The 22,082-nt window shown below is 61.1% G+C and overlaps 1 protein-coding gene across 1 annotated transcript in view; it reads right to left on the reverse strand.

The window, feature by feature from the left end:
- Positions 1-1,419: 1,419 nt before the first annotated feature.
- The window catches only part of FGFR2 (fibroblast growth factor receptor 2), a 76,891-nt gene continuing 56,228 nt past the window's right edge, over positions 1,420-22,082 (reverse strand). Inside the window, 10 exon segments of the mRNA XM_080687844.1 lie at positions 1,420-1,992; positions 6,118-6,223; positions 7,155-7,292; positions 7,948-8,018; positions 9,511-9,633; positions 11,823-12,013; positions 12,705-12,815; positions 15,815-15,910; positions 15,913-15,935; positions 20,232-20,383. Coding sequence (XP_080543970.1) covers positions 1,828-1,992; positions 6,118-6,223; positions 7,155-7,292; positions 7,948-8,018; positions 9,511-9,633; positions 11,823-12,013; positions 12,705-12,815; positions 15,815-15,910; positions 15,913-15,935; positions 20,232-20,383 — 1,176 coding nt within the window. The 3' untranslated portion in view covers positions 1,420-1,827.

A 22,082-nucleotide genomic window follows, 5' to 3' on the forward strand; every position in this document is an offset into this window, starting at 1 on the left:
ACTGGGGGACCTCAAGCTCCCGCACCACCTACGCAGGCCCCGTCCCACGGTGCAGCGAGCAGAGCAGCCTCTTGTCCCAGCCCCGGTGGCCTGGCCGCTCCGTAGCCCGACCGGCTGCCGGGGGTCCCCCTGCTCCCCCGGGTGTCCACTTCCTGTGGGACCCGACCTTCTGCAGGATGGATGCTCTGCTCCACACGCCCGCCCCCCCAACCCCCAACACCCCGCCCCCTGCAAAGCTCTGCCCCTCACCCCCCCACCTGGTCCTCGGGGAGCAGGGGAGCTTAGGCAGGTAAGAGGAACCCCACCTCCCCCGGCACCAGACCCGGCCACCCCCCCCCCCCCCCGCGGCCCCGCAGGTCCCTGTTTGTAACAAACCCGAACCCCGCCCCCCGCCCCGCAGGTCCCAGCGACCAGCACCCGGCCACCCTTCCCAGCCCTAAAACCACCGGGCGAGACACGAGTGTTAAAAAAATAAGCTGCGTGACATTTATTTTGTCTCGTTAACATTAATATCTGTAGAAACATTTTTATTGTCAGTATAAAAATTAACAGGCTTTATTAAATACTTTCTCCCATGTCCTAGCACGTACAATCAGTGTGTTCTGCACTCGTGGGGCGTGGCGACCGCAACGTGAGGGGGTGTTTCGGGAGCAAAACACGATCCTTTCCCACGGGACCCTCGGCGTGGAGAGGCCCTTCCTCTGCCGCCGGAACCGGGCCGGACCCGCCGGCGAGGCCCGCCAGGAGCCGACGGGAGCCACCCCTTAACGAGACGGAAGGGACCCCCAAACTATCAGCAGGAGCACCCGCATCTCCGTTCCCCCCGCGATGAGTCCTGGAGGCCCCCAAGCGCTGCTCTCCCGCCCACGATCCTGGAAGCCGCTACCCAATCCCCCGAGGAGGACGCAGGCCCATCTGACGGCTGGGCGGGGCCGCTGCTGAGAGAGAAGCTGGTCCACGGCCTGGCAGGTGCAGGGAGCGGCCACGGGCGGGGCGGGGGGAGGGGGGCGGGCGGCCATGACCAAGCCGCCCATCAGAACCATCCCCCGAGCCCCGGCTCCTGCGGGCGGTTGGAACAGTCCCGACAGCAGAGCGTACACCCCCAAACCTCGCCTCCCCGCCATCCGTCCGTCGAGCGGCCGGTTAACGCGCCCGCGTGGAAATGCCACTTAAATTAAAAACTAAAACAAACTATAAATGATTAATTGTTTTGTATATTACCAATCCATTAATAAATTAACGTTTTATACCATTTTCCCTGAAAGCAAAGGTACCTCCCGCCGCGGCTCGAGGGGAGATTAGGAAACTCTGGGTAAGAACAGCGTTTAGCAAATAGCTACGAAAAAAAAAATAAAAATAAAGAGAGGCCAATCTCCTAGGTGCGCTGCGACATCCGTTTAAAATCAATACAAAAAATAATTCCTCGTAAATATATAATATATATTTATACATAATTTGAGTCTCTGTACAAACACCCAGCACCTGTGCCCCCTGTGCCCTGTCCATGCGCTGCCTCCCACCTGCCCCCCCTTCCTATCCCATCCACGAGGCCAAGACGCGTCTGCCTGAGTCCAGCCGGCCCAGCGGGGGGGCGGGCGTGCGGTCCCACGGCGGGAAACGTCCCTCTTCCCCCGGCGAAGACGACAGGTTTCCGACGGTCGTCTTGACACGCCTGCTGAGGGCTCTCCCAACGACTCACCCCTCTGGTCCATATGTACAGTCGGAGACGCAGCTCCAGAGGCAGGCCCCGCTCCGTGGAGCCAGGCCCCCTTGCCGCCCGCCCGCCCCGCCCCGCCCCGCCCGGGAGGGGACGGGACACACGCCCGCTCATGTGTTAACGCTGCCGTTGACGTGCGGGAACGGCGGGAGGCACGGCTCGAAGGGCATGGGGTCCGGGGAGAAGACGGAGTCGTCCCCCGACGAACAGGAGCTCCTGGTGTCGGGGTAACTGGGTGAGTACTGCTCCAGGGGCTGGCTGAGGTCCAGGTACTCCTGAGGGGAGAAGGAGGGAGGCCTTTTATTTGGGTTTTTTAAATCTGTTTCTATTGATCTCAGAGAGGGGGGCGGGCGGTTAGGGAGAGAGAGAAACATCCACGAGGAGAGAGAATCATGGATCAGCTGCCTCCTGCACGCCCCCCACGACGGGGGATGGAGCCTGCAGCCCAGGCCCGTGCCCTGACCGGGAATCGAACCCGGGACCTTTTAGTGCGCAGACCGATGCTCTGTCCACGGAGCCACACCAGCCGGGACAAGAGAGACGCTTTCTCTCCTCTCGGGTTGAAGGGCTGCCGAGGCCCCGGGGTTCCCGAGAGAAGGGCAGAGGCCTTTTATTTCAAACGCAGGCTCTCGGGACGTGGGCCTGGGAGCTGGGCCGGGACAGGGCACCTTTGAAGGCTTAGAGACCCAGCCACCAGCCACCAGCCGCCCCCCTGGCTGCGCAGCGACCTCCATGGCCACAGCCCCACTTCCTCCAGGCTCCCCGGCACCACCGTCACGAAAAACCACTGACCGTGAGGAACAGTGAGCCGCGCTGGGCTGGCGGTGCTCGGCCCAAGGCCTTGCTCACGCTCCTGTCTGTCCCCTCTCGGGCACACGGGGCTCAAATTCTAGCCCAGCCCGGCCGGCGTGGCTCAGTGGTTGAGTGTCGACCTATGAACCGTAAGGTCAGGGTCCAATTCCCGGTCAGGGCACAGGCCCGGGTTGTGGGCTGGATTCCCAGCGCGGGGCGTGCAGGAGGCAGCGGATCCATGATGCTCTCTCATCATGGATGTTTCTCTCTCTCCCTCTCCCTTCCTCTCTGAAATAAAGGATTCGAGCCGAGCACAATGACCAGGTATAGAGGTGGGTTCCCCTCTACACAGTCTAGGCCAGTGGTCGGCAAACGGCGGCTCTTTGGCCCCTTGAAGTGTGGCTCTTCCACAAAATACCACGGCCTGGGCGAGTCTGTTCTGAAGAAGTGACGTTAGAAGAAGTTTAAGTTTAAAAAAATTGGCTCTCCAAAGACATTTCAATCGTTGTGCTGCTGGTATTTGGCTCTGTGGACTGAGGAGTTTGCCGACCGCTGGTCTAGGCCGTGCGTATTCACTTTACGAATTTCGTTTTACTCCCGTCCTTTCTAGGCTGATTAAGGGGGAGCGTGCCTTCACTCGGGCGCAACCTCACAGACACCATTCATTGGCTCAGACGCTCTCTGCCTTCAAAACGCACACAGGGTCCCCCAGGCCTCGACGGACGCGTGGACATTACATCCACAACGGACGTAGAGGACAGGTTAGGAAAAATAGGTTCAAGTTTCCGGGTTCAAAAGGCTCTCCGGCCCCCGGAGCTCCGCTGGCCCAGGAGGTCACCCCCTGAGGCCGAGGGCCCGGGGCCTGACAGCGGTTTTACCATCTTTTAAATGGTTAGGGAGAAAGTAAAATAAACAAAAAGATGAAGAATAGCTCATGGCATCCTGGCCCGTTTGGCTCAGTGGAGAGAGCGCGCGAGCTGCGGGATGAAGGGTCCCGGGTTCGATTCCGGCCAAGGGCACGTACCCTGGTTGCAGGCTCCTCCCCAGCGCGGGCCCTGGCAGGGTGCGTGCAGGAGGCAGCCAACGGATGTGTTTCTCTCACATCGCTGTTTCTCTCTCTCTGTCTCTCCCCCTCCCTCCCACGCTCTCTAAAAATCCATGGAAAAATAGCCTCGGGTGAGGATTAACCCAAAAAAATGTTTTTTAAAAAAAAATGTCTCATGGCATTTACAAATGATATAAAACGACATATTCTTGCCGAAGCCGGTTTGGCTCAATGGATAGAGCGTCGGCCTGCGGACTGAAGGGTCCCGGGTTCGATTCCGGTCAAGGGCATGTACCTTGGTTGCGGGCACATCCCCAGTGGGGGGTGTGCAAGAGGCAGCTGACCGATGTTTCTCTCTCATCGATGTTTCTAGCTCTCTATCCCTCTCCCTTCCTCTCTGTAAAAAATCAATAAAATATATTTTAAAAAAAAATAAAAAATAAAAAAAAATAAAACGACATATTCTCATCAAGCTTACATGGGAGGGTCCATCCAGTCTCCCCAGAACACGGACACACGTGTTGATGGACGCAGCGTCCGTGGCCGCTTCCTGGATCCCAGGCAGAGCGGAGCTGCGGCGACCGAGACCACGCGGCCCCACGTGGCATCCTTACTGCCTGGCCCTTCCCAAAAGGCTTGCCCCCTCCCCGCCCCGAAACCAGGGTGAGAGACTCCTGGACGGGGAGCCACCGATGATGCCTCCCCGCCTCCTCGGGGCAGCGCATCGGGGTGTCTGCTCCCACACCCGGAGCCGGGGCCCCCGCCCCCCGCCCCCCGCCCCCCGCCCCCATCCTGTGCCGAGAGACGGCGAGAAGTGCAGACACAGCACAAGCGGCCTCCGTCGGGTGCAGAGACAGAAACCCACCCCCTCCCGTCACCGCCAGGGCTGGCGGGAGCGAGTCCCCTCCGACGGGGCTGCGGTCGCCCCAACAGCCTCCGGAGCCACACCGCTGGAGACGAGCTCGCCACCACGTCAAGCCCGCGCTTTGCTGACGATGATAACATGGAAATTGCGTCTTAGACGGAACCACTTTCCCGGAGCATCTGGCAGCGATTTCCAGACGGGAAGAGGCTCGGGTTTTGTGGCCGCTGGGGCGACGTGGCAATTCTGCGGCCGGACGCGGGGCCTGGTGGGGCCGCCGCCCTGCTCGGTCCGCGGGAAATGTGAGCAGGACACACGGCCCTGAGCCGGGCCATCAGCTCGTTCAACGGGAGCCTCCGCCGTTTCCCCGCTTCCACGTGAAGCCGGCCGCGCTCAGGCCTGACAGCGGAGGCGGGGGCCCCGGGCCCCACGTCCGGGTGAAGGCTCCAACCCTGGAAACAAGCGTTGGGCAGGAGAAGGAAGCGGTCCTTCCCCGGACGCTGCCTTTCCTCTCGGCTCCGGCGGGGCAGCCGCCTTCGCTTAACCAGGGGTGGGCAAACTTTTTGACTCGAGGGCCACCATGGGTTCTTAAACTGGACCGGAGGGCCGGAACAAAAGCATGGATGGAGTGTTTGTGTGAACTAATATCAATTCAAAGTAAAGGAGCGGAGGGGAGAGCAAGAGAGCCGGATAGGACAGCCGGATCCGGCCCGCGGGCCGTCGTTTGCCCACGGCTGGTTAAACGCAGCCTCTCCCGCTAGCAGCCGGCCGGACTCACCGATAGGTTGCTGGCTTATTTTTTAATCACTAAAGCTATGAACTGTATCCTTCACAATCGAAGTGTGTTACTTTCTTTCTCCGTTCAGACACGGAGGGGCCGTTGGCACCGATTCTACCTATTTCCTAGAAAATACATATTTTAGCAAAAGGTGCTGGTTTCCCTTAGCCATCCTGTTAGCCGCTCGTCATAAGACGCCGTGTGGACATTTACGTGCACACGGACGGAGGCCGCGAGCCACAAGCCATGCCAGGCGGGTTCCGGGAGGGACTGACGGGCTCCGTGATGTCTGGAAGCGGGAGAGGCAGGGCCTCCACGCATCATGCCCGTCAGGACTCGAGCATCAATAGCTCGCACCCCGGTTACCAGAATCCACTGGGCTCCCTCCCACCAAACCCAACCAACGCCACAGCTGGATGGTTCTCCCTGCCTCCTTGCACACCTACACACACACACACACACACACACACACACACACACACACACACGTGTACGCACATACACACGTGTGCAAGCACGCTTGCATACACGTGTGCTCACAGGCACACATACATATACATGTGCGCACGCACATGTGCAATCGCACATGCATACACGTGTGTGCACATGCACACATGCGTGCACACACATGTGCAAGCGCACATGCATACACGTGTGTGCACATGCACACACACCCCGGGCCCAGCACCAGAGCGCCATGGTGAGGGCGGCTGGCGCAGGGCCCGCAGGCTCTGGTTGCGTGAGTCAGACGCTCACCACGCAGCTCTGAGAAACACAGGACCGGGGAGGGCACAGGTTAACCTGCCGACCCCTGGCCTGACCCCGGGGCCTGATGATGGGCGGCACCGTGGACTCCAACAGGGGCAGGTGTGTGTCCGACGCGGAGCGCCAGGCCAGGAGCCGGCTGCCAGGGCGCGCCTTACCTCGTTGGTGGTGAGCGTGAGCACCCGGTCCAGGTCCTCTACCAGCTGCTTGAAGGTCGGCCGCTGCGAGGGCACCGCGTGCCAGCAGTCCCTCATCATCATGTACCTGCGGGGACGGGAGCCGCGGAGTGAGCCCGTGGGCGCCGGGCACACGGCCTCGGCCAGTTTCTCAGACGACGAGGGCGGAGGGGAGGGGGGGCCCGAGTCACGAAAACGCATCATGACTTTCCGGCAACGAAATGAGCAGCGGCCGCTCGCGTCCCCGAAACAGCAGCCCCGGTCCCTCTAAAAGGCAATGGGATTTGCAGAAACATCTCCACCTACGCTCGGCTGCCGTGGCTCCGTGGCTGAGCGCCAACCTACGGGCCAGGGGGTCACAGATCGGTTCCACTCAGGGCACAGGCCCCGATTGTGGGCTCCATCCCCAGAGGGGGCGTGCAGGAGGCAGCCGGTCCGTGACTCTCTCATCATGGATGTGTCTCTCTCTCTCCCTCTCCCTTCCTCTCCCTTCCTCGCTGACATCAGTAATAAATAAATAAATAAATAAATAAATGCCCGAGGACGGTCCCCGGCCGAGCAGAGACCGCTGTGTGTCCCCGGGTCACGGATCTCCACTCTCCACGCCTGACAGTTTGGGCTCCTTTAAAGCTTCTACCGCACAGAGGCTCCTCAGTTTTGAAAAAGTTTGAAAACCACAACTTTTAGGTCAGGTCCTTCCGAATGAACCGCCATCGCCACTGCCCACTGAGCTCCGGGTCACCCTGGGGCCGGCCAGGTGCCCAGGCCTGGTCTTGATTTGGGTCTCGACGGGCCTTCTGCGTCAGAGGCCGCGGGAGTGACAGGAGCACCACAATGCCTGTGTCTCACGTGCCAGGGGGGAGCCGGGGACGGGGGGGCGGGGGGGGGAGCCCGGGGTAGAGGGGGGATCCTGGGATGGAGGGGGGAGCCGGGGACGGGAGGGGGGAGCCCGGGATGGGGGGGAGGGGGAAGGGGGAAGGGGGGGTACAGAGGGGGGAGCCCAGACAGATGCCCCTTACAGCTCGTTGGTGCAGTTCGCCGGCTTGTCCATCCTGTGCCCTTCCTTCAGCAGCTTGAACAGCTCCTCAACGGGGATCCCCGGGTAGGGCGAGCCCCCAAGGGTGAAGATCTCCCACATCAGCACCCCGAAGGACCAGCTGCCGGCAAGGAGAGAGCAGAGATTACTCACCGCCGGGGCCAAGCCGCCGGCGTAAACGCCCAGGCGATTTGTTCCGTCCAAGACCGATGCCTGTGCCTCCTGCAGGCCCCCACGTGCCCGCCGGCCCCCGAGCATCTCCAGAAACGAGGACGAGTCCCCGCAGATGACGGACGGGTGTTGGCCAAGCATCTCTTCCCTCTCTGGGTGGCGGTGTGGGACTGCTGGGATTTTCCTCCGATCACTCTCAGCCTTGTCCATCTTCAGTGCAGTGTTTGCAACACGACGGCCTCGCCTCCTGAGCCCGCCCACCCCCCTCTGCCGCCACCTGACCGACCCGGGGCTGCGGCCTGCCAGCTGGGCAGCGGGCGACACGCGGGCAACACACGGCCAGCGAGACAGCGGCTCTGAGCTGCACGTCGTGAATAAAGTCGGGGGGCGGCGGGGCGGGGGGCGGTTTCTGCTCTGACAGGAGGAGGGGGTGACACTCGGAAGCAGGCCGATCAGCGACAGCCATTGGTTACTGGCTTCTGTGTGCGGCCAGCTCCGGCAGCTTCCACACACGTGTGGCATGCAGCAGGTGCCAAGGCAGGTGCGGCACGTACACCGGGGTTGCAGCTGAACGCAGGGAGCAGCCGGGGAAGGGAGTCACTTACACGTCACTCTGATGGGTGTACACGCGATCGAAAAGGGCCTCCGGAGCCATCCACTTGACGGGAAGTCGCCCCTGCCGTGCGGGAGGAAGGAAAACACCGCACGTTGGAACCCGTTTACCGGAGCAGCAGGCCGGCCGGGCGGGGCCGTTTCAAAAGCTGACACCGACCATTTCCACGGGCCGCGCGCAGAGCAGAAATGAGCTCCAACGGGACTGCACGCAACGGGACTACACACAACAAGGACTGCACGCAACGGGACTACACGCAACGGGACTACACGCAACGGGACTACACGCAACGGGACTACACACAACAGGACTACACGCAACGGGGACCACACGCAACAGGACCACACGCAACGGGGACCACACACAACGGGACTACACGCAATGGGGAGTACACACAACGGGACTACACGCAACGGGACCACACGCAACGGGGACCACATGCAATGGGACTACATGCAACGGGACTACACGCAACAGGACTACACGCAATGGGACCACACGCAACGGGGACTACACGCAATGGGACTACATGCAACGGGACTACACGCAATGGGGACTACACGCAATGGGACTACACGCAACGGGACTACACGCAACAGGACTACACGCAACGGGGACCACACGCAATGGGACTACACGCAACGGGACTACACGCAACAGGACTACATGCAACAGGACTACACGCAACAGGACTACATGCAACAGGACTACACGCAATGGGACCACACGCAACGGGGACCACACGCAATGGGACTACATGCAACGGGACTACACGCAATGGGGAGTACACACAACGGGACTACACGCAATGGGACTACACGCAACGGGACTACACGCAACAGGACTACATGCAACGGGACTACACGCAACAGGACTACATGCAACAGGACTACACGCAATGGGACCACACGCAACGGGGACCACACGCAATGGGACTACATGCAACGGGACTACACGCAACAGGACTACACGCAACGGGACTACACACAACGGGGACTACACACAACATGGACTACACACAACAAGGACTACACGCAACGGGACTACACACAAGAAGGACTACATGCAACGGGACTGCACGCAACGGGACTGCACGCAACGGGGACTACACGCAACGGGACTACACGCAACGGGGACTACACACAACGGGGCTACACGCAAGAAGGACTACACGCAACAGGGACTACACGCAACGGGGACTACACGCAACAAGAGGATGCAGATTCGGAAACGTGGAACTGCCGTGTGCGTGGACCCTCAGGCTGTCGACTCCCTGACCGGCTCCTGGAGGGACGTTGACCCAGACGCCCCGAGCCCCGCCGGCCGCGAGGAACGGCCTGGACCCAGGGCCCAGGAGGCCCCAGAGGCGGCTGAGTGCTCCGTACACGGAGTCTCCCCACACAAACCCTTTAACACGTCCCTACTGCCGAGCGTGTGAGGGGCAAGGAAAGACGAGGCGTGGAGGGCGAGGAAGGGGCCTCCAGCTCGGAGCACCCGTCGTTGCTTCTGGAACATTCCGTGCCCCCCCCCCCCCCCGGTCGCTGCCTGGACTCACGTTCGTGGTCTTCTTGTAGTAGTCTATGTTGTTGATGTCTCTGGCCAGCCCGAAGTCGGCTATCTTCATCACGTTGTTCTCCGTGACCAGCACGTTTCTGGCCGCTAAGTCCCGGTGAATACACTGAAACGGAGAGAGACACGCCTTTGAGGAGGCTTCGAGCCCGAAAGACACAGACTCGCTTCTGACACCGGCAGGCGTCCTCAAAGTACGGCCCGCGGGCCACAGGCGGCCCGCCGAGGACATGGATCCGGCCCGCCGGGGGCCGCTGCCTGTCCTGCTGAGCAGCCGACGCGTCCCGGGCCCGCCGTGCGCCTAGGAATTCGTTCATAGTTTTGTTTTTTTTAACTATAGTCCGGCCCTCCCACGGTCTGAGGGACAGGGAACCGGCCCCTGTGTAAAAAGTTTGAGGACCCCTGTCTTACAGCATCCGAAGCCGAGCACGCTCTCCCTTCCAGGTAAAAGTGAACGTAAAACCCTTCCGCCGAGCGCAGGCCGGCCGCGAGCGCGCTTTCTCTCCCCGCAGCGGACAGCACGGCGTCCCTCGCGCAGGCTCCGCCCTGGATCCCCCAGTCTCTCCTCTGCGCACCTGCTCCGCCGCCGCCAGATCCAGAAGCGCTGGCCCAGCGCCAGCATCTCGGGCCTTCACCTCCTGGCCACTCCTCCAACATCCCATCTGCCCCGCCCGCCCCTCCCAACGGCTGTGACCCAACGGCCAGGTAAAAAGAAGCAAGGCAAACTCTGGGAAGAATGAGTCCGAAATTTCTTTCTGCCCACCGCCCTCCCCTCCCATTTGCTGGCTTCCGTGGGCCCTGGATGGGGCTGAGCTCAGACCAGGGAGAGCAGGGAGCCTCCGAGCGCCTGTGCCGGCCACAGCGTGTCCCGGGGTTAGGAGGTCTCTTCACAGCGAACCCCCAAGGGCGCTGGGACCCGCTCCCCACGCGCTGGGCTCCGGCCACACATCAGGGCTCAGAGCAGAGACACCAGGACACGACCCCCGGCCTCTGACCTCCACCCTCTTCTCCGCGAGAGCCAATCCAGAGCCCCCCCCCACCCCCACCCCCCACAGTGACTGACCAGGGCTGCCAGAGGCCCTCTCTTCTTTGGGGGCCGGGGGAGTCCCGAGGTGGCACCAGGCTCCAGGCAGGCAGGTCAGACTCACCTGTGCCCCGGGAGGTCACTGTGCAGCCCCCCCCCCCCCCCGTCCCCCTCCCCGCCCAGGTGCGGGCTCAATGGCCCCAGGACACCTGGGCACCTGGCTAGCTGCTCCCAGAATAACTCGGATGCTTTGAGTTCCACTGCAGGCGGCATTCCTGGAATGCAGGGCTCCCTGGGGGGCTGGGGGGACCTGCCTACTCCCCCGGCGGAGGGCCCTTTGCTACTCAGTCCGACAAATCAACCCAGAGGAAACCGGGACTCTGACTAAGCACCCTCCCCACGACCTCTGTTTTCAGACTCTAAACCGTAAACACGACACCGAGAGCCACCGAGGTCCAAACCCTCACCGACCCTGAAACAAACGAGGCCCCACCATCGGCTCTACAGGCGGCGTGTCCCTCCCCCGCCCTGGACCCCGGGCTCAGGGACGGCCACGCCCCCTGGGCTCAGGGGTGGCCACGCCCCCGAGCCCAGGGATGGCCACGCCCCCAGGCTCAGGGGTGGCCACGCCCCCGGGTTCAGGGGTGGCCACGCCCCCGGGCTCAGGGATGGCCACGCCCCAGGGTTCAGGGGTGGCCACGCCCCCGAGCCCAGGGATGGCCACGCCCCCGAGCCCAGGGATGGCCACGCCCCCAGGCTCAGGGGTGGCCACGCCCCCAGGCTCAGGGATGGCCACGCCCCCGGGCTCAGGGATGGCCATGCCCCCGGGTTCAGGGGTGGCCACGCCCCCGGGCTCAGGGGCAGGCAACTCTCTGCTCACCTCATGTGTCACCAAAGGACACCTTAGGGGCTGCGCTGGCTGTTGACCCCAATCTGACGGACGCCCCGGGACTCCCCAGCCACGCGAGACAGGCCAGGGCAGCGTGGGCAAACTACGGCCCGCGGGCCGGATCCGGCCCGTTCGGCTGTTCTATCCGGCCCGCGGAGCCGAAAGAGCGGAGAGTTCTCTTGCTCTCCCCTCCGCTCCTTTACTTTGAATTTATATTAGTTCACACAAACACTCCATCCATGCTTTTGTTCCGGCCCTCCGGTCCAGTTTAAGAACCCGTGGTGGCCCTCGAGTCAAAAAGTTTGCCCACCCCTGGGCCAGGGCCTGCGCCCGCTTCCTGCTTCCTGCTCGAACCCGCCCCCCCCAGACACGCGCCGGCACCCACCTTCTGGGACGCCAGGTACTCCATGCCCCGGGCCAGCTGGTAGGTGCAGGACACCAGGTCCTTGAAGGTCATCTGCTCCTCCGGCACGTGGTTGATGTCGTAGGAGTACTCCATCCCGGGCGGCCGCCGCGCCCGCAGGTACTCACGGAGGTTGCCCTTGGCGGCGTACTCGACGATGACGTACAGCGGCCCTGGGGGCGGACAGGACAAGCTCCTCAGGCTGGAAGACCAGCCTCGTCGCCCCGGCCCAGTGACAGAGCGTCCGCCCTCCCTGGACTGAAGGGCCCCGGGTTCGATGCCCGTGGAGGGCTCGATCCCTGCAACCGAGGCTGCAGGTCGGGGCGCGTGCAGGAGGCAACCGATCGATGTGTCTCTCTCACATCGTGTTTCTCTCTGTGTCTCTCCTCCCCGCTTCCACTCTCTCTAAAAATCTATGGGAAAATATCCTTGGGCAAGGGAAAGAAAATGTTTTAAAAAAAGCAAAAACCGTGGCCTCCTCCATCCCCACCTTAACGGAACGCGTCAGCCCAAACAGAGGGCCTGGTTCTAAGAAATTTCTCTCAAGCACTCACAGCCCAAAAGCACAAGGAGCCGGCCGATCCCAAGCTCCCTGTGGGGGGCGTCCCACACGCCAGGCCCTGCAGGACCCTCATCCGCAGTCACCAGCGCCCACCTCTCCCCCGCCCCCGGACCCTCCCCCCCGGACCCAGGGACCACCACGAGGTGCCCTGTGTGTCCATGGCCGGGGACATCTCGCTCAGGGGACTGTACACGGAGCCTCATACATGCACGTGAGGCGGCCACAGTCCCTCCCCACCCTCCCCCCCCCCCCCCCCAGCGAGGCCGACACGGCCCGGGAACGGGGTGCGCCCGCCCACACACCGTCCTGCGTGCAGGCGCCCAGCAGGTTGATGATGTTCTTATGCTTCCCGATCATCTTCATCATCTCCATCTCGGACACCAGGTCGGAAAGGTCCTTCTCCGTGGCGTCATCTGCGAACGTCAGGGCATTAAAACCAGCTCCGCGCCGCCCCTGAGGGTGGGAGCTTCGGTTCTGCCCAGGGCCCCCCCCCCCCCCCGGTATGTATAACGTCGTCACTTAATAGACGTTTATGTTGCTATGGCCCAGCCGGCGTGGCTCGGTGGTTGAGCGTCAACCTATGAACCAGGAGGTCGATCAGGGCACAGGCCCGGGTTGCCGGCGAGATCCCTGGTGTGGGGGGTGCAGGAGGCGGCCGATCAATGATGCTCTCTCATCATGGATGCTTCTCTCTCTCTCTCTCTCTCTCTGTCTCTCTCTCCTTTTCCTGTCTTCTCTGAAATCAATTAAAAAAATTTTTGTTTTTAAATTATGTTGCTATGAAAAAAAGCCCTTAGATTTATTGCATTTGGGGTCCCGCCTGTGACTGCCTTGGCAGGGCCAGACCCAAGGGGGCCGACGTTCCCCACCCTGCACCCCTCGGCCACTGTGGGGAGCTGCCGGGCCCTGGGTTCAAGGTTCAAACAGCATGAAATGGAGTGTTAGCGCCAGAGGAGACTTTGCCAACCACCTCTGCCCTTCGTTGGACCGGGGCAAAGGCCCAGGCCCGGGAACTGCCTGCCCGTGTCCAACGGCTAATGTGGGGTCAACGGGGTCAGAAGTCAGAACTGGCACGGACTTAGGCCTCTCAGGCCGAGGCCGACTCCCTTCCAGCCGAGCTCGCAATGTGCGGCTGCCCTCAGACAAACCGGCTTTTCTTTTTTATTATTATTTTTAAATCCTCACCAGAGGATACTTTTTCTGTTAATTTCTAGAAAGTGGAGGGGGGGGGGGCAGAGAGAAAGAGAGAGAGAGAGAGAGAGAGAGACATCGATGGGAGAGAGAGAGAGAGACATCGATGGGAGAGAGAGAGAGAGACATCGATGGAGAGAGAGAGAGAGACATCGATGGGAGAGAGAGAGAGAGACATCGATGGAGAGAGAGAGAGAGACATCGATGGGAGGGAGAGAGAGAGACATCGATGGGAGGGAGAGAGAGAGACATCGATGGGAGAGAGAGAGAGAGAGAGAGACATCGATGGGAGAGAGAGAGAGAGAGAGAGACATCGATGGGAGGGAGAGAGAGACATCGATGGGAGGGAGAGAGAGAGACATCGATGGAGAGAGAGAGAGACATCGATGGGAGAGAGAGAGAGAGAGACATCGATGGGAGAGAGAGAGAGAGAGAGACATCGATGGGAGAGAGAGAGAGAGAGAGAGAGACATCGATGGGAGAGAGAGAGAGAGAGAGAGACATCGATGGAGGGAGAGAGAGAGACATCGATGGGAGAGAGAGAGAGAGACATCGATGGGAGAGAGAGAGAGACATCGATGGGAGAGAGAGAGAGAGAGAGACATCGATGGGAGGGAGAGAGAGAGACATCGATGGGAGAGAGAGAGAGAGAGACATCGATGGGAGGGACACACCAATGGGCTGCCTCCCACACATGGAACTTGCAACAGAGGTACCTGCGCCTGACTGGGAATCGAACCCGGGACCCTTGGGTCTACAGGCCGACGCGCTAACCACTTGGCAACCACCCAGGGCGAACGGAGCCAAACTGGCGTTTTTTGTTTTTTCTTTAAAGTGCACCCAGCTCAAGGCAAATCATCCGTCCGAGATACTGATTTACACTGGAAACCCTTCAACCCCAAGGTCAGCTCTGTGCCCTCTGACCCCTGCCAGGTCAGAGTTCACGTGCCACCGAAGGAACTTTCTCAATAAGGTGTCCCCCCGCCCCCCCTTCTTCCCCTCCATCCTCCCTTCTGCTCCCCACCTCCCCACCCCCCCACCCGAACTCACCCTTCTGCTCCCCCCCCCGCCACCCCCCCACCCGAACTCACCCTTCTGCTCCCCAACTGCCCCCCCCGGCCCGAACTCACCCTTCTGCTCCCCACCCGGCGCCCCCCCGCCCGAACTCACCCTTCTGCTCCCCCCGCCCCCCCCGCCCGAACTCACCCTTCTGCTCCCCCCCGACCACCCCCCCACCCGAACTCACCCTTCTGCTCCCCCCCGCCACCCCCCCACCCGAACTCACCCTTCTGCTCCCCCCGCCCCCCCCCCGGCCCGAACTCACCCTTCTGCTCCCCACCTCCCCCCCCGCCCGAACTCACCCTTCTGCTCCCCCCGCCCCCCCCGGCCCGAACTCACCCTTCTGCTCCCCACCTCCCCCCCGCCCGAACTCACCCTTCTGCTCCCCCCCGCCCCCCCCGGCCCGAACTCACCCTTCTGCTCCCCAACTGCCCCCCCCGGCCCGAACTCACCCTTCTGCTCCCCCCGCCCCCCCCCGCCCGAACTCACCCTTCTGCTCCCCAACCGCCCCCCCCGCCTGAACTCACCCTTCTGCTCCCCCCCTCCCCCCACCCAAACTCACCCTTCTGCTCCCCCCGCCCCCCCCCGCCCGAACTCACCCTTCTGCTCCCCACCTCCCCCCCCGCCCGAACTCACCCTTCTGCTCCCCACCTCCCCCCACCCAAACTCACCCTTCTGCTCCCCACCTCCCCCCACCCAAACTCACCCTTCTGCTCCTCCCCACCCCCCCCCCGCCCGAACTCACCCTTCTGCTCCTCCCCACCCCCCCCCGCCCGAACTCACCCTTCTGCTCCCCAACTGCCCCCCCCCCGGCCCGAACTCACCCTTCTGCTCCTCCCCACCCCCCCCCGCCCGAACTCACCCTTCTGCTCCCCAACTGCCCCCCCCCGGCCCGAACTCACCCTTCTGCTCCCCCCGCCCCCCCCGCCCGAACTCACCCTTCTGCTCCCCAACCGCCCCCCCGCCCGAACTCACCCTTCTGCTCCCCCCCTCCCCCCACCCAAACTCACCCTTCTGCTCCCCCCGCCCCCCCCCCCCGCCCCGAACTCACCCTTCTGCTCCCCACCTCCCCCCGCCCGAACTCACCCTTCTGCTCCCACCTCCCCCACCCAAACTCACCCTTCTGCTCCCCACCTCCCCCCCCCCCCCGGCCCGAACTCACCTTTCAGCATCTTCACGGCCACGGTGACGGCCTCCTTGGGCTTGTCCTTGTCGACGCCCACGGCCTCGGCCATGACCACCTGCCCGAAGCAGCCTCCCCCAGGGGCTTGCCCAGCGTCAGCCTGCGAGGGGACGGGGGTCAGCGCGGGAAAAGCCAGGACCCAACCAAGAAGCTCCCAGCAGCCCGAGCGCGCGGGGCGCGGATCCCATGGGACTAATGAGCCGGCCTCGCGCCCGAGTGTTTGCTTCGCGATGCCGTGGAGCAGGGGTCCTCCAACTTTTTAAACAGGGGGCCCGTTCCCTGTCCCTCAGACCGTGGGAGGGCCGGACTCTAGTTTAAAAAAAACGATGAACAAATTCCTATGCGCACTGCGGGCCCGGGACGCGTCGGCTGCTCAGCAGGACAGGCAGCGGCCCCCGGCGGGCCGGATCCATGTCCTCGGCGGGCCGCATGTGGCCCGCTGGCCGTAGTTTGAGGACGCCTGCCGTGGAGAGTGTTGTGACGGGGCGGAAGGGACCCTGGCCGTGGCGGGGGGGGGGGGGGGGGGCGGCGGCCCTAAGAGCCAGTGAAGGGGGCTTGTGACTAAACGTCCCTAACTCAGCGGATCCCCGCGAACGCCTGCAAGCCTGTCGCTTCCTTCTTTGTCTCTGCGAAGCGATGCCTTTCAAGTCGCTGTTACTCAAACACCAACGGAGTTTACGCTCACACTCGGGGTCCAAGATACACGACCTGAATCTTAAATGCATTTCAAGGAATCTCTCTAATTTTCCACTCAAAGGGGAAAAAAATCTAAAAATTGGGGGGGGGGGGGAGGGAGGAATTTATTTTTTTATTATTATTATTTTTTTTTAACATAACAGCCTGGAAATCCGTAGGACTACTCAAAATTAATCATGAAGAAAATCCAGAGAACGTTTCTAAGCCTGGACGTGCTACACACACATCCTATGAACGCCCGTATCTTGTCCCAGGACAGAGCCGTCCCCGAAACGCCGTACGAATGCGGTTCCTCACGTACGCGAAGGGTAGGAGAGCGGTGTTCACGGCGGGCACAGCCCGGCGCGCGGAAGCGAGGCCAGGGCCCAGGGCAGCGTGTGCTGGGCTGAGGTCGCTCGGCTTGTACGCCGAACTGGAATTAAATCTAACGTCTTGGCAGAAAATAAACATTTGCATTGGAAAAAGGGGCTAATTTATGTCCTGGTGCCCGGCCACCCCGGGCGTGACAATCCTTCCTTTGTGCGGCCCCGGCCCCCGTCTCAGAAGCGGCTCTCAATGCCTTCATTCACGGGGACACGCTCCGCCCACGCCTGGGCTCAGTCCTGTTTTGAGAAGTTCAGCGCTCAGACTTTCCACACGGGGCACCGGGAGGGCGGGAGGGAGGGGCGGCGCGCACGGACAGGCCCGCACTGCCGACCGGGGCGTCACAGGCGGCGAAGCCACGGGCTGAGCCCGAGCTGCCGTTTCTTACAACCCGGTCCCCACTCCTCAGCTGCCCTTTGAGGTACAGAAAGGTGCGCGCGGACCACCGACACCTACGGGCGTCCCCCAAACCAGGGAGCGGGGCTCGAGGGGAAACACCCCCCCGCCCCCCACGTCCTACAGGAGACACCATCTTCTCTGGTGCCTCACCTGCACGTGCTCAGGGAACAAGTCGAATGAACAAACGGATGGGTGGGTGGGTGGGTGGGTGGATGGATGGATGGATGGAGGAATGGATGGTCCTTTCACTACAGGATGCCCATAAACTGGACATCACTTCCATTAACATTAAGGGGCCCGGCCGGCGTGGCTCAGTGCTTGAGCGTTGACATAGAAACCGGGAGGTCACGGTTTGATTCCTGGTCAGGGCACACGCCCGGGTTGTGGGCTCCATCCCCCGTGTGGGGCATGCAGAAGGCAGCCGATCAATGATTCTCTCTCATCATGGATGTTTCTCTCTCTCTCTCTCTCTCTCCACCCCCACTTCCTCTCTGAAATCAATAATATATATACGTTATTATATTACATATACACACATATACACACATATATACACTGAGTGGCCAGGTTATGATGATCTCAGAACGCATAATCATCTGGCCACTCAGTGTCTATCCTATTATATAATAAAAGGCTAATATGCAAATTGTCCCCTCCACTAGGAATTCGACCAGCAGGCAGGCCGGCCAACCGCCCATGTCCCCTCCCCCTGGCTATGCTGGCCGGACCCCACCCATGCACGAATTCATGCACCGGGCCTCTAATATAAATATATATATATATATATATATATATATATATATGTACACACACACACACACATATATATGTATGTATATATATATATATATATATATATATACACACACACACACACACACACACACACACTGAGTGGCCAGATTATTATGCGTTCAGAGATCATAATAATCTGGCCACTCAGTGTATATAATATACCTGTGATGTAATATTGATTTCAGAGAGGAAGAGAGAGAGAGAGAGAGAGAAGCAACACATACATATATTTAATAACACTGTGACGGAGCGACGCCAGTGCAGCGATTCGGTGCGAGCTCACGGTGCACAGTCGAATCTCCGCACTGGCTGCTGGGAAAACAGACCGGCGCGGAGCTGTGTGCGTCAGCAGGACGGGCGCCCTGCGAGCCCCCCTCCTCCCACGCTCCCCGCCGGCTCTGTGGGATTCCCAGATCTGGGTACGCATTCCTTCCCAGTCCATGAACACCCCTGACAGCATCCCGGCCGGCACCACCGGCTCAGGCAGGCCGGGCAGGTGCACCGAGCTCATCCCAGCTGCCGTGACGCGGACAGGGGGTCAGCGACTTCGACTCACGCTCCTGTCCAGCTGCTGGACTCCGGGGACCGTCCCATTGGCCTCAGGTGTGGGTGTGGGCGTCGGTCCCTGCCCGGAAGACAGGGCTGGGGGCCCGAAGCCAGAGCAGGAGTGACCAGCTCCCAGCAATGCCGTCAGCAGAGCCCGGGTGGCCGCCCTCGGCCGGCACATGCCCGGGGCGTCCCTATGTCATCCGACAAGGAGAACCCTGGGAATCCTGGGAAACGGATGCCATCGCGGAAGCTTTCCGCCCGATGGGGCGTCCATAACCACCAGGAACGGTAACACTGGTCAAGCTTCTTTTCCATCCTCACCCGAGAATATTTTCCCATCGATACGGAGAGAGTAGAAGAGGGAGGGAAAGACAGAGAGACATATCGATGCCCTGCACGCTCCCCAACCAGGACCCAGGCTGGAATCGAACCCGGGACCCTTCCGTCCGCCGGCCGGTGCTCTGTCCATTGAGCCACACTGGCCAGGGCGGGGTAACGATTCTTTTTTTTTTTTTAATATATTTTATTGATTATTTTACAGAGAGGAAGGGAGAGGGAGAGAGAGTTAGAAACATCGATGAGAGAGAAACATCGATCAGCTGCCTCCTGCACACCTCCTACTGGGGATGTGCCCGCAACCAAGGTACATGCCCTTGACCGGAATCGAACCCGGGACCCTTCAGTCCGCAGGCTGACGCTCTATCCACTGAGCCAAACCGGTTAGGACTGGGTAATGATTCTTAAGACGACATATTCTACACCAGGGGTGGGCAAACTTTTTGACTCGAGGGCCACCATGGGTTCTTAAACTGGACCGGAGGGCCGGAACAAAAGCATGGATGGAGTGTGTGTGTGAACTAATATAAATTCAAAAGTAAAGGAGCGGAGGGGAGAGCAAGAGAACCGGATAGAACAGCCGGATCCGGCCCGCGGGCCGTAGTTTGCCCAAGGCTGATCTACACCCAATTTCTCCAAAGAAATGGACCACAGAGCAGCATGGTCTGGTAACCGGAGGGCAGAACAGAGACCTTTTTCCTAAATGAAAAATCCCACTTCTGTCGCATCTGACTGGGACTGAATTGCCCCGTGAGTTAATAATAATAATAATAATAATAATAATAATAATAATAATAATAAAAGCTAACAAGCCCTAACCGGTGTGGCTCAGTGGATAGAGCGTCGGCCTGCGGACTGAAGGGTCCCAGGTTCGATTCCGGTCAAGGGCATGTACCTTGGTTGCGGGCACATCCCCAGTGGGAGGTGTGCAGGAGGCAGCTGATCGATGTTTCTCTCTCATCGATGTTTCTAGCTCTCTATCCCTCTCCCTTCCTCCCTGTAAAAAAAAATCAATGAAATATATTTTTAAAAAATGAATAAATAAATAAAAAATAAAAATAAAAAAAGCGAACGAGGAGCATCTTGTCTGGGGACCAGCCCTGGCTCAGTGGTTCCTTAGAAACGTACGCACCCTCACTGCTGCTGCCGTCACCACGGCAAGACCGTGCACGTGAGGGTCACACAAAGCCAAGGTCCCCCCAACATCCCACCTCCTCCCGAGTCTCCATCCCACGGACGTGCCCCCAGGGGTACTCACTTGTCTCTGGGGAACTCCCACTTGGGGTCCTCGGGGAGCTCGTACTCCGAGACGCCCGCCAGCATGGGGGTGTCCGCCGCGGAGGACAGGCGGGTGGTGATCCGCACCAGGGGCGTGTTGGAGTTCATGGAGGAGCTGGACTCGGCCGACACCTGGATACAAAACCCGGAGACACAGGTGTAACCCTGGCCCCCTCGGCCGGAGCCCAGCCGGACGGACGGTCAGCTCTCGGGAAGGAAGACGCGAGGGGGCCGGACACAGTCGCTCATCCGAGACCCAAATCACCGACTCAGCGCCCCTGCCCTCCTGCCTACGCGGGACTAAACCTCATCCAAATCACGTGTCCCGAAGGGCCGGGTTCCAAACGTGGGTACGCACGCCTGCTCCAAACACGTCTTGCTTCTGCCCGAACCCAGGACAGCCACCGAGGACGAGAGACAGACCCACAGACACCACTGCTTGGGTGTCCCCTGCCCCAGGGCCCCAGGACCCCAGGACCCCAGGACCCGCACTCCCCGCAGGCCAGCCCTGACCAGGGGTCAACGCCACGAAAGCTCTTGGACAATCAGCTCTTTGATGTTTTTCTGTGTCTTTGACGTGTCATGCTGGGCCCTGGCCAGTGTGGCTCAGTGGAGAGAGCGTCAGCCTGCAGACAGAAGGGTCCCGGGTTCGAATCTGGTCAGGGGATGGACCTCCGTTGCAGGCTCCTCCCTGGCCCGGGCCGTGGTCAGGTCGCCTGCGGGAGGCAATTAATCCATGTGTCTCTCTCACATCCATGTTTCTCTCTGTCTTTCCCTCTCTTCCACTCTCTCTAAAAATCAATGGAAAAATATCCTCGGGGGAGGATTAAAAAAAAAAAAAAAAAGAAAGAAATGTCAAGCGAGTATCTCCAGGAACTAGCTGGAGGGAGGAGGGAGGATCTGAACCCGAAAGGCTTCCCAGCAGCTCCAAGTGCCTTTGTTCAAGGTCACCTTGGACCCAGGCCATCCGTCAGGTGAACATCCAGGGCCTCTGGTCCACTTCTGCTTCAGAAACTACAGCCTTGAACACGGGGGACGGAGTCCAGAGAAAGAGAAACACACCTTTACCCATCATCACCTGGGAATGGCCCGCGCCTTCCCGGGAGCGCACGGCTTCACGGAGGCGTCGCCCTGACCCTCACCCGTGTCAGCCCGAGGCCACAGCACTCCCCGCGCTGGTCTCCGGGAAAGGTCAGGGCACAGGCCCCCTGAAGGCCGCCTCTGGGGATCACACACACTCTGGTCCAGTCAGGGCTGCCTGGTCCAATCCTGCCGACCGTCAGCCACAGCCAAGACTTTGGCCTGGACAGTGGGAACATGGGGCTCAACGTGACCCGACAGAGCGGCTCCCCCGCCCACCTCGGTCCTGCCCCCAGCACAGGGCAGGTGAGCCGCTGATGACCAAGTGCCAGGGTGGGGGGCCCTGGCCCCTCCCACAGGAGGACTGGCCCCGCCCACAGGAGGTCTGGTCCCTCCCACAGGAGGCTGGCCCCTCCCACAGGAGGCCTGACCCCTCCCACAGGAGGCTGGCCCCTCCCACAGGAGGCCTGACCCCTCCCACAGGAGGCCTGACCCCTCCCACAGGAGGCCTGACCCCTCCCACAGGAGGTTGGCCCCTCCCACAGGAGGCCTGACCCCTCCCACAGGAGGCTGGCCCCTCCCACAGGAGGCCTGACCCCTCCCACAGGAGGGCTGGCCCCTCCCACAGGAGGCCTGGCCCCGCCCACAGGAGGCCTGGCCCCGCCCACAGGAGGCCTGGCCCCTCCCACAGGAGGCCTGACCCCTCCCACAGGAGGGCTGGCCCCTCCCACAGGAGGCTGGCCTTCCCGGG

This window comes from Plecotus auritus, assembly GCF_963455305.1.
Source record: "Plecotus auritus genome assembly, chromosome: 9".
Taxonomy (NCBI): domain Eukaryota; kingdom Metazoa; phylum Chordata; class Mammalia; order Chiroptera; family Vespertilionidae; genus Plecotus; species Plecotus auritus.